This window comes from Manis javanica, chromosome 4 (assembly GCF_040802235.1).
Source record: "Manis javanica isolate MJ-LG chromosome 4, MJ_LKY, whole genome shotgun sequence".
Lineage (NCBI taxonomy): Eukaryota > Metazoa > Chordata > Mammalia > Pholidota > Manidae > Manis > Manis javanica.
The window spans coordinates 108695565-108714081 of record NC_133159.1 but is presented as its reverse complement, the minus strand read 5'-3'; the positions used below and the strand labels follow the sequence as shown (position 1 = coordinate 108714081).

The 18517-nt window shown below is 42.4% G+C and overlaps 1 protein-coding gene and 1 long non-coding RNA gene across 5 annotated transcripts in view; one reads left to right on the top strand and one right to left on the bottom strand.

Moving 5' to 3' along the window:
- Positions 1 to 11896, top strand: part of LOC118969279 (uncharacterized) — a 44067-nt gene extending 32171 nt beyond the window's left edge. Inside the window, exons 5-7 of one of the 4 annotated variants that reach the window (XR_012130361.1) lie at positions 1783 to 1858; positions 3482 to 3681; positions 11528 to 11895. This is a non-coding gene — a long non-coding RNA (uncharacterized lncRNA). Of the gene's footprint in view, positions 1 to 1782; positions 1859 to 3007; positions 3462 to 3481; positions 3682 to 11527 lie in introns of those variants that run through there. The other 3 variants (XR_012130364.1, XR_012130363.1, XR_012130362.1) reach the window with 3 other exon arrangements.
- PRUNE1 (prune exopolyphosphatase 1) lies at positions 404 to 17868 on the bottom strand. Its single transcript, XM_017680132.3, has 8 exons — positions 17624 to 17868; positions 11908 to 12000; positions 11152 to 11354; positions 9280 to 9464; positions 6857 to 7015; positions 6022 to 6116; positions 4152 to 4310; positions 404 to 2336 (listed from the first exon to the last, which is right to left on the bottom strand). The coding sequence occupies exons 1-8, from the start codon at positions 17660 to 17662 to the stop codon at positions 1908 to 1910; spliced, it is 1362 nt and encodes a 453-aa protein (XP_017535621.1). The 5' UTR covers positions 17663 to 17868; the 3' UTR covers positions 404 to 1907.
- Between the last annotated feature and the right edge of the window lie 649 nt (positions 17869 to 18517).

The following is an 18517-nucleotide window of genomic DNA, read 5'->3' as shown; positions in this document are numbered from 1 at the left end:
TCTAAAGTGACTAGTCTTGAATGGATCTAGAAAGGCAATATTTTTCCTTTTTAGACTCTTTAAAACTTTCTGAAAGCTGTTTTTTTTTGGTTGTTGTTTGTTTTTTAAAGCAATGGTAAAAAAACATTTTGATTTTAATACTGACTTAGGCCTACTTTTCAAGCATAAGCAAAACTGGGGACACAGAAGAATGTTATAAGGAGGGTTTTGGATGCAGAAATAAATTAAGGGAAAACTGAAAATGAGAGAAGAGAGAAGACTGTTGCTCCTCATTCCAAAAAAAAGTCAACAAAAGAAGACATTAAGTATAGAAGGAAAAAGGGAGATGAATCTTGAGGAACCTGAAATAATTATCAGAGGGAAATACCTAATTACAGTTGTAAAAAGAGACAGTAAGACTGTAAACAGGAAAAAAGTATTTAATACTTTAACAAATACAAAATAAAGTACCCAAGTTACAAAACATAAATTCCTTTGGTTCAGTAATCACACCACTTTTTTTACTTTCCAATGGCTACAGACATCAGCCCATGAAAGTGAAGTCAGACTGTCCCCCTCATACTGAAGATGTCATGCCAAAACCACTGCATACCCCACTGTTTAGTGAAACTGTTGGCAACTTACATGGGATAGAGCTTTGGGGTAGGAAAAGGTGGAACAGGTTGTCTAAAGAAAAAAGGGAGACTGTATACATGCAGAGTAAGACAGTGGGAAGGAGCTTTTTGTGGGTCACTATGGTTATGAATCATACCCCTGTACATGCTACATGAGGCTGGGTCCTTTACTACAATCACATATAAATGCAGACAGTCCAGTGACCCTGAACTTCCCCAGGGAAAAGAGAAGAAAACAACAACCAAAAGCAGAGAAGCAGAGGAGAGAAAGGAAGGCAGCAACAGGCAGACCACAGGATAGCAGAGAACATAGTCCAGATCCTCAGCTTTACAGATGAGAAAATGAAGTGGCTTTCCAAAAGACACACAGTTCATGGCAGTTGGTATTAGAACTCCATGCTTGCTTTTAATATGAACAAGAGAAAGAGATGGACAAGAAAATGAAAGGCCCGCTATGGTGAGGCAGAGGCTGGCTCTCACTGCAATTCTGCTGTCTTTGGGGAAGAGTGCCTATGAGGTCTTAGGCCTGCCTGGGTATCTCCTGGACTCTCAAGAACCAGGGTGTTCTGGGTCCTTTCAGGGTCCCTGCAGCTCTGGGACAGAGCGATCAGAGATACTGAGAACTAGGCTACCTGATCTGGACAGAAAATGCTGGCCTCCAGTCTGCTCCCAAACAATCCTGAAAGAGTCTCAATAAACTAGGAATAGAAATTTAGCCATCTGGGACTCAGACACCTATTACCTAACTGAGGGCAGAAAGAGGAATCACGGAGTGGGAAATCTGCTAACGGCTGAAAACTGGAGTAAGAGTTTCCCAGGCACATTCTACTTTCTATCTAGCTTAAAGTAGGTATTTAATAAGTATCTGAATTAATAAGAGAATGAATGAATATATGAAGACGATGAGTGCTGGGTTCCACGAGAGATACTGGTTCTGTTAAAGAGCCTTACTGAGGGCCCTTTCAGGGTGCACACTCTTTTTGTGCCCCTCTGCAGGAACTGGGTATGTATTACATTATCCCCCTGGCAAATGAAATAGATGAGAGTCAATGCAGATTTAAATAATTAAATTAAATAATAAAATTTGTCTGATTACTAGAGATTGGGGAGGAAGAGGCAGAAAGCCATCCCTAAAGCAGCTGCTTTCTCTACTTCTTTTTCCTCCCAGATTTATGAGAACAGCACACCAGAACCTGGAGCAATGAACACAGAACTGCTGAAACAGCTCAAAACATGCATTTGAGGTGAATCAAGCAACCTCTCTCACTCTCCCCTCCCCTCCTCTCCCAATAGTCACTTCTTGGACAGGGGAGCAGTGGTAGACTGTGACAGCGAGATCTGACTGCACTTCTCAAAGACGACCTCGGCTGAGAGTTTAGGCAGCCCCTGATCCAGGGGGCACTCATCCACCAAGCTGTTCATAGGCGTGGGGGGCAGTGGAGGCTCCTCCTCATCTTGACTCAGTCCAGAAATCAGGGAGTTACCTGCCCTGTCCAATTCCTTGTCCTCCTGTTCCCTGGACATATCCTCTGTCTCAGGCTGCCCTGAAGGAATCTTCATGGAGTCAAAATATGCTGACAGGGCTTTCTGGAGTAGAGGCAGAAGTTTCTTTCGAGAGACCTGGGTGTTGCCCTGAAGATAGGCTTGGAGGTTAGGGTGGGTGCTTGGGGTAGAGGTCAGATTCAGGGGTGGAGAGTGGGAGTGTTCCAGAACTCCACAAATCTAAAGAGGAGACAAGACCGAGAGAGGGTGTATGAGGTGGTGAAGCAGAGCTGAGGCTTCTAAGTTAGAAGTTTCTTTTAGTAAGAAAATAATTTGTTATCAAGTCATCCAGAGTTGAGTTTTTTTGCTTGCAACAAAAGGCACATCAGCTAATACACATAGTATTTTAGAAACAGAAAAAACATTTGAGATCATATATTTCATTTTATTCATAAGTAAACCAAAGCCCAGATAGATTAAGGGTCTTGAGCAAAATCATGTAATTGATGGTAGAGTCTGAAGCAGAGCCCAGGACCCTATGAGCTCCTAGCCTGGTATTGTCTCCAAGTGCATTCCTCTGCTCAAAAACTTGAACTCTATCCTTAGCTAGAGTGGGATAAGAATCTGTACTGAGGTCATGAGAAAGACAGAAGCAGGAAGAATGAATAGATCAAAGTGGCAGTGGGACATATGATAGGCATGGTGCCAACTCTGGCAATTTACAAATGTTATCTCATTTAATCCTCACAGGTACCTTGTAATATTGGTATTACTATTACCTTCACTTACAGGTAGGGAAACCGAGGCTCAGATAGATTACATAAATTGCGTATGGTCATAGCTTGAATGAAGAAAAGCTGACACTTGAACCCAAGCCAGTGTTCTAAATCACTATATTATACTATTTCTAGGAGGAAGAGAGGAGATGGTAGGGCAGACTGTGAAAAGAGGACTCCATTTCCCAGCTCAGAGGCAGCTTGGGAATAGTTGTGTCTTCAGATACCTGCACAATTTCAGAAGAGTGGCACAGAGGCGCTGTGGTGGGGAGAAGGTAGGGAGATTTAGGAAGGTGGGCAGAGGCACTTATGGCCAAAGCACCCTTTCCTTCATGACATGATTAGTAAAAGCCACCATTTACAGTTTATTTTGGGTCCAGTAGTATACTTTACACACGATATTGTTTAATGATCACATCAAACTAATTAGTAGGTAGTATTATGTCATTTGTGGACTAATAGGTCAACTGACTTGCCTTAGCTCAAAGAGCAAGAAAGTGACAAATCTGGGACAGAAAAGTATGTCTATCTGTCTTTAAAAACCGTAGCTCTTTCTACAATGCTAAACCACCTTCCACTGAGTTTAGAAATAACATTTGCTGCCTGCAGGAGAAGAACAGACGACACACCTACTATGGGTGCAAAGGATTACCAGGCTGTGTTCAGACCAGACTTCAGCAATCCTCAAGAAACCCAGAGAAGCCCTGGACTGCCTTTAGTCCACTTTTAAATTCTTTCCTGGGCTAATCAGTAACCAACAGAGGAAAACAAAAGGGAGGAGGTGGGGAAGGTGGCCAGCAGAAAACCAGGTAAGAGAACAAGCCTGCTCCCAGATAACTTCTTACAGAGTTAGCGTTACACAGAGTAATTAATCTCTGTGTGGCTCAGTAGCAGAAAAGTTTTCTCCTGGGTTCCAATTTTCAGTGCAATGGGGTAAAAAGAAAGGAATTGACTGGCAAGGGTGAGGAATTAATGCTTAAACCAAGAATTGAGTTTTGAGTTCAGATTTATAACATTTCCTTTTAACCTGATTTCAAGTTTCTTCTAAATAGGATTGTGTCTTTAATTCTCTTTGGAATCTCCCTTTCTCAATGACAGTATGATTAAGAATATTCATGTATATAGAGAATGGAAAACAGCAGGACAAGGAGATTCTGGAAATAGGTCAAGGGACCTCTGTGTAAATATAAGAACCAAGGAGAGGTCTCTACAGCACAGGGCAGTGAGTACAGGCAAAGCTCTGTTGGCCCCTTGGGTTGCAGAAGAATCAGAGACTCACCGTCATTCGGAGTGCTGCATGGGGACAGAAAACAGCCAACTGCCTCATTGGCTCATTGTGAGTGTTGAAAAATATGGTCATGGCGACCAGGACATCAAAGTTGTGAGCCTGGCAGAACACATGGAGATCTGTAATGAGGCTAGACCTCTGCAGAAAGGCCTGAAAGAGAAGAAATGGACAGGGATGAGGGCTACAGCTGGACCCTCCTTGTCGCCATCAACAAAAAAATGCTTATGAAGTGTTTCTTTGCAGGTTAACCTGGGAATTCATATTCCATAAAAAAAGCTATCTGATATTTACTCTGTGTTATCTCTGTGTTGAGAGGCAGTATGTAGAATATGGTGAACATAGGACATGGGTTCAGACAGAATTGGTTTGAAAATCATTTCTATTACCTATTAGCTAAATGATCAAGGAATTACATTGACCTCCCTGGACTTAAGTTTACTCACTTGTAAAATGAGGAAAAAACATTTACCAAACATGATTGTCTTAAGAATTAAAAAACTATACTGTATATAACATTCCTGGCATGTACAAGGAAGGGTTTCCTGTTCTTGCAAACAAGCAAGGTTTTTGCTTGTGGGTATTTTTATTCTAAAACAGAACAATGGGGCACACAAATAAGAACAGACACGTGCAGCTACATCCTTGGCTGTTGATTCTTTGTCAATCTATACTCTTCTTCCAAATTCTCATGCAGTATTTCCTACAATGAGTAACACCATCAGCTGTTTCAGATTAGGGCTTTTCTCTATTCTTGACATTTCTAATGTGTTAATTTGTATTGTGATTACGGTACTTGGCAACCCTTTTATGTCCTTAACGTTTGTTTCCCAAACTAGGTTATGAGTCACAAGGGCAGAGGCCATGCTATTTTGTTTTATTTAATTATTTAGTATTTTTACACAGTATTTAAAAGAAAGCTGTGCAGACCATGAGAGTATGTGTTCAGATCAGATTGTCCAATGATTTAAACCAATATGATATGGAACCAAGTATTAAAATACCATTATCCAAATATATCCAAATATATATTCAAAGTGAATATCGAAAGTTATATTCATTCACTCATTCAACAAAATATACAGAGTCTCCATGTGCCAGACACTGTCAAAGGTGCTGGAGAAATAGCAGACAGAAAAGAAATATGGTCCCTGCTCTGGTGGACCCTCAAGTTGGATAAACTAGTAGAGGAAAATAGACAGTAAGTAAAGAAAACATGAAACATGATTGTTTCTGTGTGTTAAATGCTGTGAAGAAAACAAAATAAGGTAATTCTTAGAGGTTTTGGAGCACAGAGGATATTACTTCAGTTACGGTGGTCAGGAAAAACCCCTCAAAAGAGGAGGCATCTGAGCTAAGACCTGAATAAGAGAGCTGGCTTGGCAAAGGGAAAAGCAAGCACAAAGACTCCGGAGCTGGGAATGAGCTTAATGGTCCGGGAACAGAGAGCCAACCTGCGCGGCCACAGCATGGTGAGCGCAGGGGTGGAGCTGGGATGGGATGAGTCAGAAAGACAAGTGCCAGGTCACAGAGGGCCTGCAAACCACAGTGAGATTTTATTAGAGGTGCAGTGAGAAGGCAGCTAAAGGAAGGAGGCTGATATGATCTGACTTACATCTTAAAGAGATCACTCCAGCTGCTGTGGGGAGAATGGTTTGTAGGGTTGTAAAAGTGGAGGCAGGGAAACCAGGATGGAGGTCATTATAAAGTGCAGTGAGAGACGATGGACTATGGGAGTTACAGTAAACATGGAGAAAAGTACATAGGTACAAGATATATCTTGGAGGTGGCCCAGGAGTTGGGGGCAGGTCACATACCTAACTGGAAGTCTTCTCTCCCGCCCACAGCTGCATCTTGCTCTTACCTGCAAGTCCATATATATAGCACTGACGGCCACCTTCGCGCCTTGTCTGGAGATAGTCTTCAGGTCCTTTCTCAGCATCTGCTCAGTGGTCAGTTCTAGAAAATGGATGTGAGACTGGGGGTCAAACAAGAGAGCTGAGTCCAAAGACCAGGAAGGTGAGGACACCAAGCCGAGTCAAGGCAGAGGAAAAACACAGCTTCTCTTTGGGGCAGTGAACAGGGGAGATTACTGATAACGTAATTATGCAATTAAAAAAATTCCTTTAAATAACTGGGCCACAATAGTTATCTTTAAAGCAAGGGATTTTGGAGAGAAGAGTGAAAGGAAGAGAGGCTTTTACTTTTGACTTTTCCCTTTCTGTGTGTTAGCCTTCTGCAAGCAGACGTGGTACTCTTTCTTCCTTTTTATACGTCAGCAGGTGGTAGCTGAGTAGGAAATTACAGAAGTTTTGTTGTTTTCATCTTGTGTTTGGACACTACCCCTAAATGTTCCTTCTGCTTCCCTAAGCAATTATCTACATCTCTAAAAATTTAGTATATTTTATTTATATGTCTATATTCTCTGATTAAACTGGAAGCCTCTGAGACTCTTAATGTATTTCTCCTCATCCTACCCAATAGCCAGGATAGAACAATCCAGTAAACTATTGATTAGTTCATGACCGGATTCATTCACTACTTTGTTTCTTTCTAGTTCAAAGCTTAAATCATTATGCATGCTCTGAAATTCTTTTGACAGTGTTCAAGAATATAATGAACAAGGCCTGCCCATTTGTTTTCTCACATGGGAGAGAGACAAGTCAGTTTACACTTGTCTTCAATATAAGACATTATACCTGATATATCAAACTTTGCCTTTTGCAGAGAATCAAAGATGTCATTTCTCTTGGGCAGATCTGGAAAGAGGGCCTCCAGCTTCTCCACATATTTGTTGTCCTTTGCAGTTGCCTTTTCAATTTTAAGGTCCATGTTGACACAGTCCAGGATGATTGTTCCTGTGGGGAAGGGAGATGGTGGAACTCAAATACCATGGCCCTCCATTCACAACTGTCAGGACACACATAACCCTCAAACCAAATGGACACAATACAGAGGAGACGATAGGGCAAACTTGCTGAAAATAAAACAAGAAACTAAGACTATGTCCTGAGTAAGACTTCCCAAATCCGACTCAAATATGTAGGCAGGAAATGGGGGAAAGGTAAAAAGGAAGCCTGACTATCTCAGTCCTTGGAGATTTTGAAACCTATTTAGAGAAAGATGACCTCTCTTCCAAAGAACAAATTCCATTAAAATTTTTGTAAGGTGGATGAGACAGTCTAACCCCTCTTCCTTTTTTTTCCAAAAGGAGACCATGAGAACAAGAAAGGTTAAGGGATTTGCTCAAGGTCACATAACTACTGGGCAGAAATGATATTAGAATCCATTTCCTGCTTCTTTGCCTAGTCCTCTTTCCATTACATAAAGCTGCTTGATAAGCAGCTTCTAAGTCCCTTGTCCTGTGCTTCCTTTCTGCTTTTTGTTAACAAAGTACTCCCCAGGCCTTTTTAAAAAATTTTTTTATTAAGGTATGATTGATATACACTCTTGTGAAGGTTTCACATGAAAAAACAATGTGGTTACTACATTTCCCCATATTATCAAGTCCCCACCCATACCCCAATGCAGTCACTGTCCATCAGTGCAGCAAGTTGCCAGAGATCCACTATGTCCCTTCTCTGTGCTATATTGTTCTCCCTGTGATCCCCCGCACCATGTGTACTAAACATAATACCCCTCAGTCCCCTTCTCCCTCCCTCCCCACCCGACCTCCCACACCCCTCCCCTTTGGTAACCATTAGTTCATTCTTGGAGTCTCTGAGTCTGCTGCTGTTTTATTCCTTCAGTTTTGCTTCATTATTATACTCCACAAATGAGGGAAATCATTTGGCATTTGTTTTTCTACACCTGGCTTATTTCACTGAGCATAATGTCCTCCAGCTCCATCCATGTTGTTGCAAATTGTAGGATTTGTTTCTTTCTTATGGCTGAAGGCTGAATACTATTCCATTGTGTGTATGTACCACCTCTTCTTTATCCATTCATCTACTGATGAACACTTAGGTTGCTTCCATATCTTGGCTATTGTAAAAAGTGCTGCAGTGAACATAGGGGTGCATATGTCTTTTTGAATCTGAGAAGTTGTATTCTTTGGGTAAATTCCAAGGAGTGGGATTCCTGGGTGAAATAGAATTTCTATTTTTAGTTTTTTGAGGAACCTCCACATTGCTTTCCACAATGGTTGAACTAGCTTACATTCCCACCAGCAGCGTAGGAGGGTTCCCCTTTCTCCGCATCCCCACCAGCATTTGTTGTTCTTAGTCTTTTCGATGCTGACCATACTTATTGGTGTGAGGTGAAATCTCATTGTGGTTTTAATTTGCATTTCTCTGATGATTAGTGATGTGGAGCATCTTTTCATGTGTCTGTTGGCCATCTGAATTTCTTTTTTGGAGAACTGTCTCTTCATATCCTCTGCCCATCTGTTAATCGGGTTATTTGCTTTTTGGGTGTTGAGGTGTGTAAGTTCTTTATATATTTTGGATGTTAACCCCTTGTCAGATATGTCATTTACAAATATATTCTCCCATACTGTAGGACGCCTTTTTGTTCTGTTGATGGTGTCCTTTGCCGTACAGAAACTTTTTAGTTTGATGTAGTCCCATGAGTTCATTTTTGCTTTTATTTCCCTTGCTTGAGGAGATGCATTCAGGAGGAAGTTGCTCATGCTTATATTCAGGAGATTTTTGCCTGTGTTGTCTTCTAAAAGTTTTGCATGTAGCTGTCCAGTTTTGCCAACAGCAGCTGTTGAAGAGGCTGTCATTTCGCCATTGTATGTCCATGGCTCCTTTATCATATATTAATTCACCATATATGCTTGGGTTTACATCCGGGCTCTCTAGTCTGTTCCATTTTTCTATGGGTCTGTTCTTGCACCAGTACCAAATTGTCTTGATTACTGTGGCTTTGTAGTAGAGCTTGAAGTTGGGGAGCATAATCCCCCCAGCTTTATTCTTCCTTCTCAGATCCCCAGGCCTTTAAACAATAAAGTATCCCACAATGCCTAATTGCTGCCTGAAAGAATCCCATCCTTAGGTATGGGCTGAATGTGTTTGAGGGAATGGTCAAGCTAGAATAGAGTCTAGACTTTACCGCTTCTCCCTTCTTTGGGATGGGAAAAGAAGAACTAGTCAGGCCCCAACCTCCAAGTCACCCTCACCATGCAGAAGGGCTGCAGTCTGCCTGTCCAAGATCTCTGGTGCCCCCTGTAGGATTCTCTCTGTCACAAGGGTAGCGCAGGACCCCACCAGCTCAACTGAAACATGGCAGGTAGGGCAGTGGGTTTGCTCAATGGGCCGATGGTCTAGCACCTCTGCGACTGCCTCCTCTAGGGCTGCATCACTTCTGTGTGGCAAAGTGGGGTGTGGGGAAAAGAGAAAGAAAGATAGGTAAGGGTACTCCAGCTACTTCCAACCAACCTCCACCTCACCCATAAAGGAAAACCCATAAGACATATTAGGCAAACACTTAAAACTGGTCACTTCTACCTCTGCCTCACTTCTCTCTTCTCTTTAATGTTTTAACTGAAGTCATCTTTAAATAATGTATAAGTGAACTTGGTGAAGTATCTGCTACAAATATCTTATCCACATATTTGATGTCCTTTGGGGTTGCTTTTCCAATTGACATCCTTGACAGCCAACATCTAAATCTCTCCATTACCTTAATCCACTTAATACCCAAGTTCCGTCCAGGTCACCAGACCTGTGGTGTCTATATTCCTATCCATTCCCTCCTTTCCAATCCTCTGCTACTGGCTTATTCTAGGCCATCAACCTCTCTCATCTGGACTATTCTAATAGTTTCTTAACCAAAGACCTACCTCCAGTCTTGGGGCCTCCTAAGCTATCCTTCACAATGCTGTCTGAATGATCATTTGAAAAATGTAAATTTGGTTCTGTCAGGACCTGGAATAAATATAATTAAGAGTAGTTCCCCACTGCCCTAAGGTGATGCCCAATCTTTTGGTCAGGCCTACCATGTGTCCATGATCTGGCCTCTGCCGACCTCTCTAGTCTTACCTTTTTCCACGTCCTACTTCTCCTTCATAGCTTATGCTCCAGCCATGCAAAACAAATTCCAGTTCCTCATTCACCAAGCTATTTCATGCCGGCCTGCCCTTTGCTTATTAATTGCTCTCTCTGCCTAGATGCTTTTTCTAGCCTTCCCATTTTATCTTACCTCCCCACTCACAGAGCAAACACCTAGTACTCTCAAAATAGATAAAGGTATTAGGTATTATACCTAGTATAAAAAATATTAGGTATTATAACTCTGTTAGTAAACCTCTCCTGACACCCACTAGTCCCCTCTAGAATATTTAACCATTCCACCCTTCATGTACCTACTATCCTCTAGAGTGACAGTTATCACTTAGCTCTAATGCCCATTACAATGACCAGTTTGCCTAGTTCCCTTCTGACTGAAAGCTTAAGAACAGGTCATCTGTCTCACCTTTATCAGTTTATTAATTAGTGAATGGATAGATGGATTAATGCCCTTTGGCTACCCTCTGTCAATGCCCTGCTGCAACCAGAGTACCCAAGGAAAAAATATTCATTTCAATGTTGGCAGGAGTCAGACAGATTTAAGAAGGTCTCATTATTCATGCTTTTTTGGAAGCTTTTCCAGTCCTAAATTAGGAATGGAATTATTGTAGGTATGTACATTTGTTCAACAGACATTAATGAGATATTGCCTTATGTAGGAAATAATTTTGCTAACTTTTTAAAAATTAGAGTTGGAACCATTATTCAAAGGCTTCTATATACTAAATCTGCCATGAAATCTTAAAATGATGACACCAAAGACAGATAAATCATTTCTGAATTATCCTTAATTTGAGCTCTCCATGTTTCTATATGGAGAACTGCCAATATTTTCTGTTGATTTATATCTGTTATGAACCATCAATTATGATTAGCCTATGAGATCCCTGAGAGCAAAAACTTCTTTCTCCTCTCTTTATTTCTTACTCATCAGAGCTGAGCATGGCACAGGATAAGTACCAGCTTAATCTCCTTCCACTTACTTGGGTAAGACATGATGGTCAACAAGGGTGAGGGTGAGTTGGCCAGCTTGGTGCAATGCATGGAGGTCAATCTCATCCCGAAAAATCAAGAGGGACTCTGGAATACCAATCTTTTGTAGGAAGAAGACGTTGTCACCTCGTAGAGGTAGTTCAGAACGCATTATATTCAAAACTGGCACAAAGACTTCCCCAACCTCTGTTGTCTGGGTAGGAAAGAGACAAGAATATATGGCAATGTTTTGGGATAGACAGGAAAGGTAACAAGGCTACTAGGACCAAGGGAGACATGATCTTAGGTAAGTTACTGCCCTTTTCAAAGCCACGTTACCCAGTTAATCAAAATAAAAGGACAATTCTTGCCCTCTCTCCTTTCTAGCAATGACATTATGGTCAAAAGGAAAACTCATGAGAAAGACCAAATTACGGATGCTGCAGAGAAAAGGGGTTATCAGTCCTCAAGAACTGACCTGGGCACGAGGACGACTACACACCAGATCACTAATATCTCTAAGGAACTCAATAATAAACTGTTAGAATATGGCTTTATGGTTTATAAATTCTTCAAAATACATTTATTCTTTTGATCCTTGCAGCAACACTGTAAAATATTATCATCTCAGCTTTTGTAGATGGTGACATGAGACGCAGCAAAGTTAAGGGATTTAACTTACCCAAGACTAAATGCTGTTACGTAGCAGAGCTAGGTCTTAAATCCAAATCTTTTCATTCTAAGATACTCTGCTCCAAATTACTCACCTTTGCCAGGTAAAAAGCCAGGGTGAGAGCTGACACCATGGAGTCCAAGTCACAGGCTTCATTTCCCAGCACAACATGTAGTGGTTGAGATTCCTAGAGAGCAAGAAGAGTGGGAAACTAGAAGCATCTCTGTCTGTTTCCATTTACCTTCTATTCATGTAGGGCTTCACACATCACTGATGTTCACAGAAAGGGTAGGTCAGATAATCTTATGGGCCCTCATTTCATGGATGAAGATATTAGCCAAGCAGGCATATGTGTTTTAGCTAAGCCTGAAGCATTCCACACAGCTAGCATAAATGTGAGTTTTCTTCTCTGCTACACTGTCTCCTTGAATGTTAACTTACACAAGAACAACAGTGAATAATTCTCTGATTTATTCTACTTCTTTGGGCAATTGAGGAGAAATCAAAGGTAGAGCATTTGGGGTAGCTGGTATATCCAAGCTGAATCAACCCTTGTTTTTTTTCCTTCTGTTTTCCAAATAGCAAAAAGACTCTTTATGCTTCTAAATCATGAGAATAGGTGAAGAAACTTTGAAAATAAAGGTAAAAATAAGATCTAGTCTATGATCCAGTTATCCAGGCCATGCAAACTCTACCTACGCAGAGAAACATCCATGACAACCAGAAATAACCCACACTCTCATGACCCGAGAAGCAGACACTTTCCCAACAGGTACAGATTAAAGCAAGAACATGTGCTGCTGACACTGCCTGCACTTTTATTTTTAAAGTTTTGAAAAGTCCTGCTGCTGTAAGAACTCTGAGGAAAGGATATCTGTTATTATGTTCCCTTGTATCTCCCTTTAAATAAAATACACTAAAACCTACAATGCCCACAACAGCAGAGACAGGGTTTGGTTCTGTTTTGAAACTTTTGGAGAGTGTTATTTTTAAGTGAATTAACTAATCATTTAATCATCAAAATAATCCAAAGAGGTGGTTACTTTAGGAATTATTATTTCATTCTGGGTATGAGCATTCTGCCAGGTAGAATGAGACCATAACATCCATGGCTCTGCGTAGGCCATGAGAATTCAATCTTAACATTTACTTCTGAACTTCTCTCTGAGGGAGAAGGGCATAAGGGAGACAAAATGAGACACAATGGTTATGGCAGGATTTCTTAATATCCACACTATGGATATTCTCAATGGGGTAACTCTTTGTTGTGGGGCTGCCCTATGCATTTGGGATGGTGGGTGGCATTCCCAGGCTCTGCCCACCAGATACCAGGAGCATCCTGGTCATGACAATCAGAAATGTTTCCAGACTTGCCAAATATTCCCAAGGATGTTGCAGACAGCAAAATCACCCCAGTTGAGAATTACTGGGTAACAGAAAGGTGAAAATCGAAATACTCTGGCTTTTCAATTTGGGAAGATTTGCAAGATGGAAGAGTTAAGGAAAGTGGGAAAGGGATGCAGAGAAGCAAAACACAGCAAGAAACAGTTATCAAGTAATCAACTTTAGGAAAAAAGAGAACCTAGCGGAACCTAAAATTATCTTCCCTTTGTTGGCTCTTACCAACTCCCCTCACTCCTCCAGAAAGCTACAGCCAGAAAGGGTAATTTTAGAAGGCTTGTGGTGGTATAAATTGCCCTATCTAGTAATGAGATAGATTTTTGTTTTTAAAACACCCTCTTCCCCATCTCCTACTCCCACTCCTACAGAGAAGTAAAAAAGGCTGAGGGTATCTGTCAAGGTTTCAGACGAGGGGCTTCTGGGGAAAGTCTGCTGTCAGGGTATTCTCTGTGCCCGTTTCTCTAAGCCTACTTCAAGAGGGTGGCAATCAGGATCCATTCATACTGAACAGTATGGGGGAGGGGAGATTCTTTTTAAACTCTTTTCCAACACAATACAAGAATTCTATACCCAAGATCCCAGTCCTCTAGTAACTTATCTGGGTTGCAATGAATTCCTCATCCTGATACCAGAGAAGGCCCCCCTGTTTCCTGGATCCCAAGAACTGCCCAGATGGCTGTGGACCAACGGACCAACATGGCAACAAAGCTCTAGATATAAGTGGCTGCAGATATAACTCGCTCAGTGAAGCAGTAAGGGTCCTACGTTCTCTAGGGAGGGAACTATACAAACAGTAGAGGTCATATGGCCCTGACTCTGGAGAAAGAAAAATAAGAGCAGGGAAAAGGTAGAGCCAGGAGAAGAAACCTACAGCTGGGCACAAAGAGGCCCTTGAAGAAGCTTTCCAAAAACTCACTTATGTTAGTGTTGCTTCAGAACAAGTGGCAGCTGATTGGCATCAGTCAGATGCATCCCCAGCATGGAGAGAAGGCTAAGCAAAAAAAGCAGAAAATAGGGACCAAATGCAACCTCATGACTCTTGAGGTGAGGAAAAATGATATTCAGAAGGTGAATAACTAACTTCTTGTGCTCAGCCAAGCTCAGACAGCAACCAAAAGGAACTAATACCAAAGAAATACTCTGATATTTTTCATAAGCCTTGTAACAGGAGTAACAAGGGAGGTGGTGGCATTCCTTTCCTCTGTCAGCATGCACCATTACCCCACCCTGACTGGTCTGTTTACCACCTGCAAAACATGATGTGCACATTCCCAGCTTGGCCCTTTGCCCTATTTGTTCTTTGTCGGAAACCAGCAGAACTGCCGTTTGAAAAGACCACAGACTGCGGTTGAATCCCAGCTCTGCTTTTTATTCGCTGTGGTACGTTGGCCTCTCTAAGCCCCATTTTTCATTTTTAAAATGAGGCGAATACTGTAATCAATTCCATGAAGTTGTCTGGAGGCTTTGGAGGAAGGAACACCTAAGTGCCTACTCTGTACTCGTAGAAATGAGCGCCAGTCCATCTTCTTTCCCTACTCCTCCCTCTTCATTCATTGCCTTCCCAAAGGCCCCCTCTTTCTGTGAAGGCTTCGCTGACTGCCCAGGCCTCCGGCTTCCAGCAACTGTGGCTCTCATAAGGGACTGCTACCATAAGGAACCAGCTATCTTTTCATGGGCGTGTATCACAGATGTTTAACACAGTATATATTTTATTGTTCAAACTGGGGCACCTGAAATGAGAAGGGGTGCAATTAATGATTATGCCTGAATAAACTAAGGCTTTCCTGGGCAAACTGATATAGCTGTCCAACTTATCAGGCACTATTCTTCTCCTCATTTAGGAAAATCATGTGTAACTCTTAGCCCCTACCTCATCTGCCACCGGCTGAAAGCACAAACCAAACAGCTTCAGTTTTCTATCCATCACAGGAAGAGTTCAGGGCAAATACAACTATACTTAGAGCATGAAAAAACCTGAGCTTCCAATGAACAAATACAATCTGAGAGCTACAAATAAACATCAACTCTTTTTCTTAAAAAGCAAAAACAAAACAACCCACTAGTTGAAAAGACTGTGTCCTGATGTTCATTGTGGCCTCAGTGGGCAGGCAGGTGGAGGAAGAGGATGCGCTCTAGGGCTGGCAAAGTCAACCACTGCCCTTGAAAAGCTGAATATGTCTGATGCCTCCTCTACAAAATAGTTAAGGAGAGAGGAAAAAAAAAAAACAGACAGGGAGCCAGAGATGGGGAAGCTTTCCCGGCACAAAAAATGAGACTAATGCTGACACTAGGACTGCAAATGTCTGAGCCAGCCACTCTGGATTCCTGCCTCTTGCCTAAGAAGTACAGATGGCATGTTTTATCCAAAGGCTTCTGAATGGACTCCTAAACCTGAATGCAGCCCTACCCTGCAGTGAAGATTTTCCCCCTAGAAGTGAAAGGTGAGTTACCATGAATAGGACATTAAATAGGATTTCTTTTACATGGGATAGCCTACTATCCATTGTGGCAGAGGCTATAGACAATCTGTGGTACTAGATGCTAAAAATATGGTATCGATTGGAGAGCTGGCTGGGTTATCAGCTATCTCTCGGGTGTAAAGGTCAAGCATTCACAATTTCCCAAAAGTTATACTATAGTTTAACAGAAACATTCAAATGTAACAGTGTCTCTTTCTAAATTATATTTTTCATTATATAAGCAACAATGGTGCAGCTCTGGGGAATTGGAGGGGATTGGTGGAGGATATCTTTTTCATATCCTTTTTGTATTTGAATTTTTTTCGCTATGTACATTTACTACTTTTATAATTAAAAACAATCTAAATTGTTGGCGATCACCAGTATATCCTGCCACCAGTTCACCTACTAACATTCCTTGAGTCTAATGTTCTCATTTCTCCCAGCCCTTGCTAGGTTGTCTGATGATGAGAGCTCTAAGATACAACTTCACCTTAACAACCTCACAAGTTCGGAAAAATGAAGATCTGTATCTCTTGCTCTTAGGTGGGATGAAAGCAGGCAGAGAAAGCAGGGTACCAGCAATATGGGAAAAATCCAGTATTCTTCAATTTCATACTCCTGTGGAAGATACAGTGTAAACCTGAGGGGATGAAGGGGGGCGGGGAGAGCCTCTGGAGGGTAGACGCTGTAGGAAAGAAGCATGCGACAAAATTCTGCTCAGTGAGGTTTTCAGATCCAAGGGCTCTTTACTGGTGGAAAGAGACCAGTCATATGGGTTATTGGAGGGCGGAAATCCAACTGCTTACTACATGAAATAGTGCCACAAAGAGTTCTAAATTGCCTTATGCATTAAAACAAATTTTCCCCAACTTTTTATTTCACATGGAAATATTTGGTGTAATTGGTGTTAAAACTGTGCTTCACCCCTATTCTTCAGGTGAAGACATTCATTATGCCAGCAGCTGAGTCTGCAGAAGGAATTAGGTGACTTTTAGGATATGTTAAAGGCCAGAATCTATCATCCAGAGAAATCTGTAGAGTTGAAGATACTTTCAAAGAAAGGCATAATCAACCATGCGTCTAGGTGTTCTGCACGGGCGGTGTAACCTGAAGTAAGGGGGCCAGGTGACCTCCTGGAGCCTCTCTCTCTGTTTTGCTGCTAACTGGGTATAGAAGCCTAATGCGGCATGGCTGGGAGATTCCAACTGGCTCAAAGAGTACCCAAATTAGCCACAAAGCATTCAGGAGTCATGCTTATAATTCTGATTCCAAATATACGTTGTGCTTATCCCCTTCCAGACAGGGGATTTTTATGTGATTTATTTGCGTAAAGGCCAAGGAAGAAAACCGGAAGGAAACGAATGCAGGTTGTGGGTCAACAGATATATTTGGCTTAAAAACAGATTTAAAGTAAAACACCATGGCCACCTTTATTCTAGAATGACTTAGGGCCCCCAAACAGAAACAGCTGTTTAGAGGCAAAAGGTGGTCGGCACGGATTCCCTCGTACCCCCGGGCTTCACCTGGAGGCCAGTGGGCCAAAGGAGGCCTTGTGAGTGGAGATCTGAAAAAAACTGGCGGGGAGAAAGGAATAAATACACCTCGCGGGGCGCGAATTAGCGACAGCACAGCCCTGGAGCTTTTGACGGAATTGACCCAGGCGGCTGAGAGCAGAGGCTCAGATGCAGGATGCAGACCCACGATTCCTCCTCCCCGCTCTTGGACAGATCCCAAACGCAGGGGCTCAAAACGGGGAGACTGAGCAGCATTCCCACTCTCAAGAGCCAGGTTCTCGTTCCTCACTCTCAAGACTAATCAGATCCCAAGTCCCCACCTCATAATTCCATGTTCCCTCCATACAGACCCTCGGGTGCTCCCCAGATCCCACATCTTCGTCCTTCCTGGACCCCGTGCTCCATTCCTTACGGTCAGACAGGGATCCGTTACCTGCAGAGCAGCTCGACAACCCTGCAGGTAGTCTTCCATGGTGAAGCCAAATGTGTGCCACCGCCCCTCGCCAAAGAGAGGCTATCAGTTGATGCGCCCCGCCCCGGTCTCAGGGGCCTTGAGGCAGTGTCAGGAGGCAGGACTCGAACCCGCGACACAGAGACTCGGCCCCGCGACACAGAGACTCGGCCCCGACCCTGGCAGGAAGTGCGTAATCCGGCGCTCCCGGAGTCTGACGTCGCCTCGGCCACAGCCCCGGAGGCGGAGTCCTGCGCCCAGAGACTCACGGGACGTCTTTCCCGAGGAGCGAAGTGGGATTTAGCTTAGGGTGTCCTGGGAAACGTAGTTCATAAACTCCCAAATGTCCACAGGAATTGAAGGAAAGAGTTTTCTGAGATTATTCATTTGACATACAAATGTGTGCATAACACAGTAACCGATCTCTGTGGCCTCTGAACTTTCGGTCGTGAGACAAAGCGCAGCATCTTTTCATATATTACACCTCTAGTCGACATCTTAAACTACACGTGGGTGAAACAACTCATCTTCCTTTCTCGAATTCTCCTCTTATCAAACTGACCCATTGCCACCGATTTTGTGATTGCTATAAAAACACTAGAATAACCTCTGACCCCTCTTCGTCACTTAATGCCTGCAATCGCTTGCCAGCTCCTGCTTTTTTATAACTGTAGCTTGTTTGTTCTACAGCCTCGGCAAATGTCTCCTCATTCTTTCTCTGGACTGTTGTAACCTGTGTTATCAATCTCTTGCCTCCCTAATTGTTCCAACTGCAACTGGAAGTTGCATGAAATTTATTTTTTATTAAGGTATCATTGATATACACTCTTATGAAGATTTCACAAGAAAAAACAATGTGGTTACTACATTCACCCT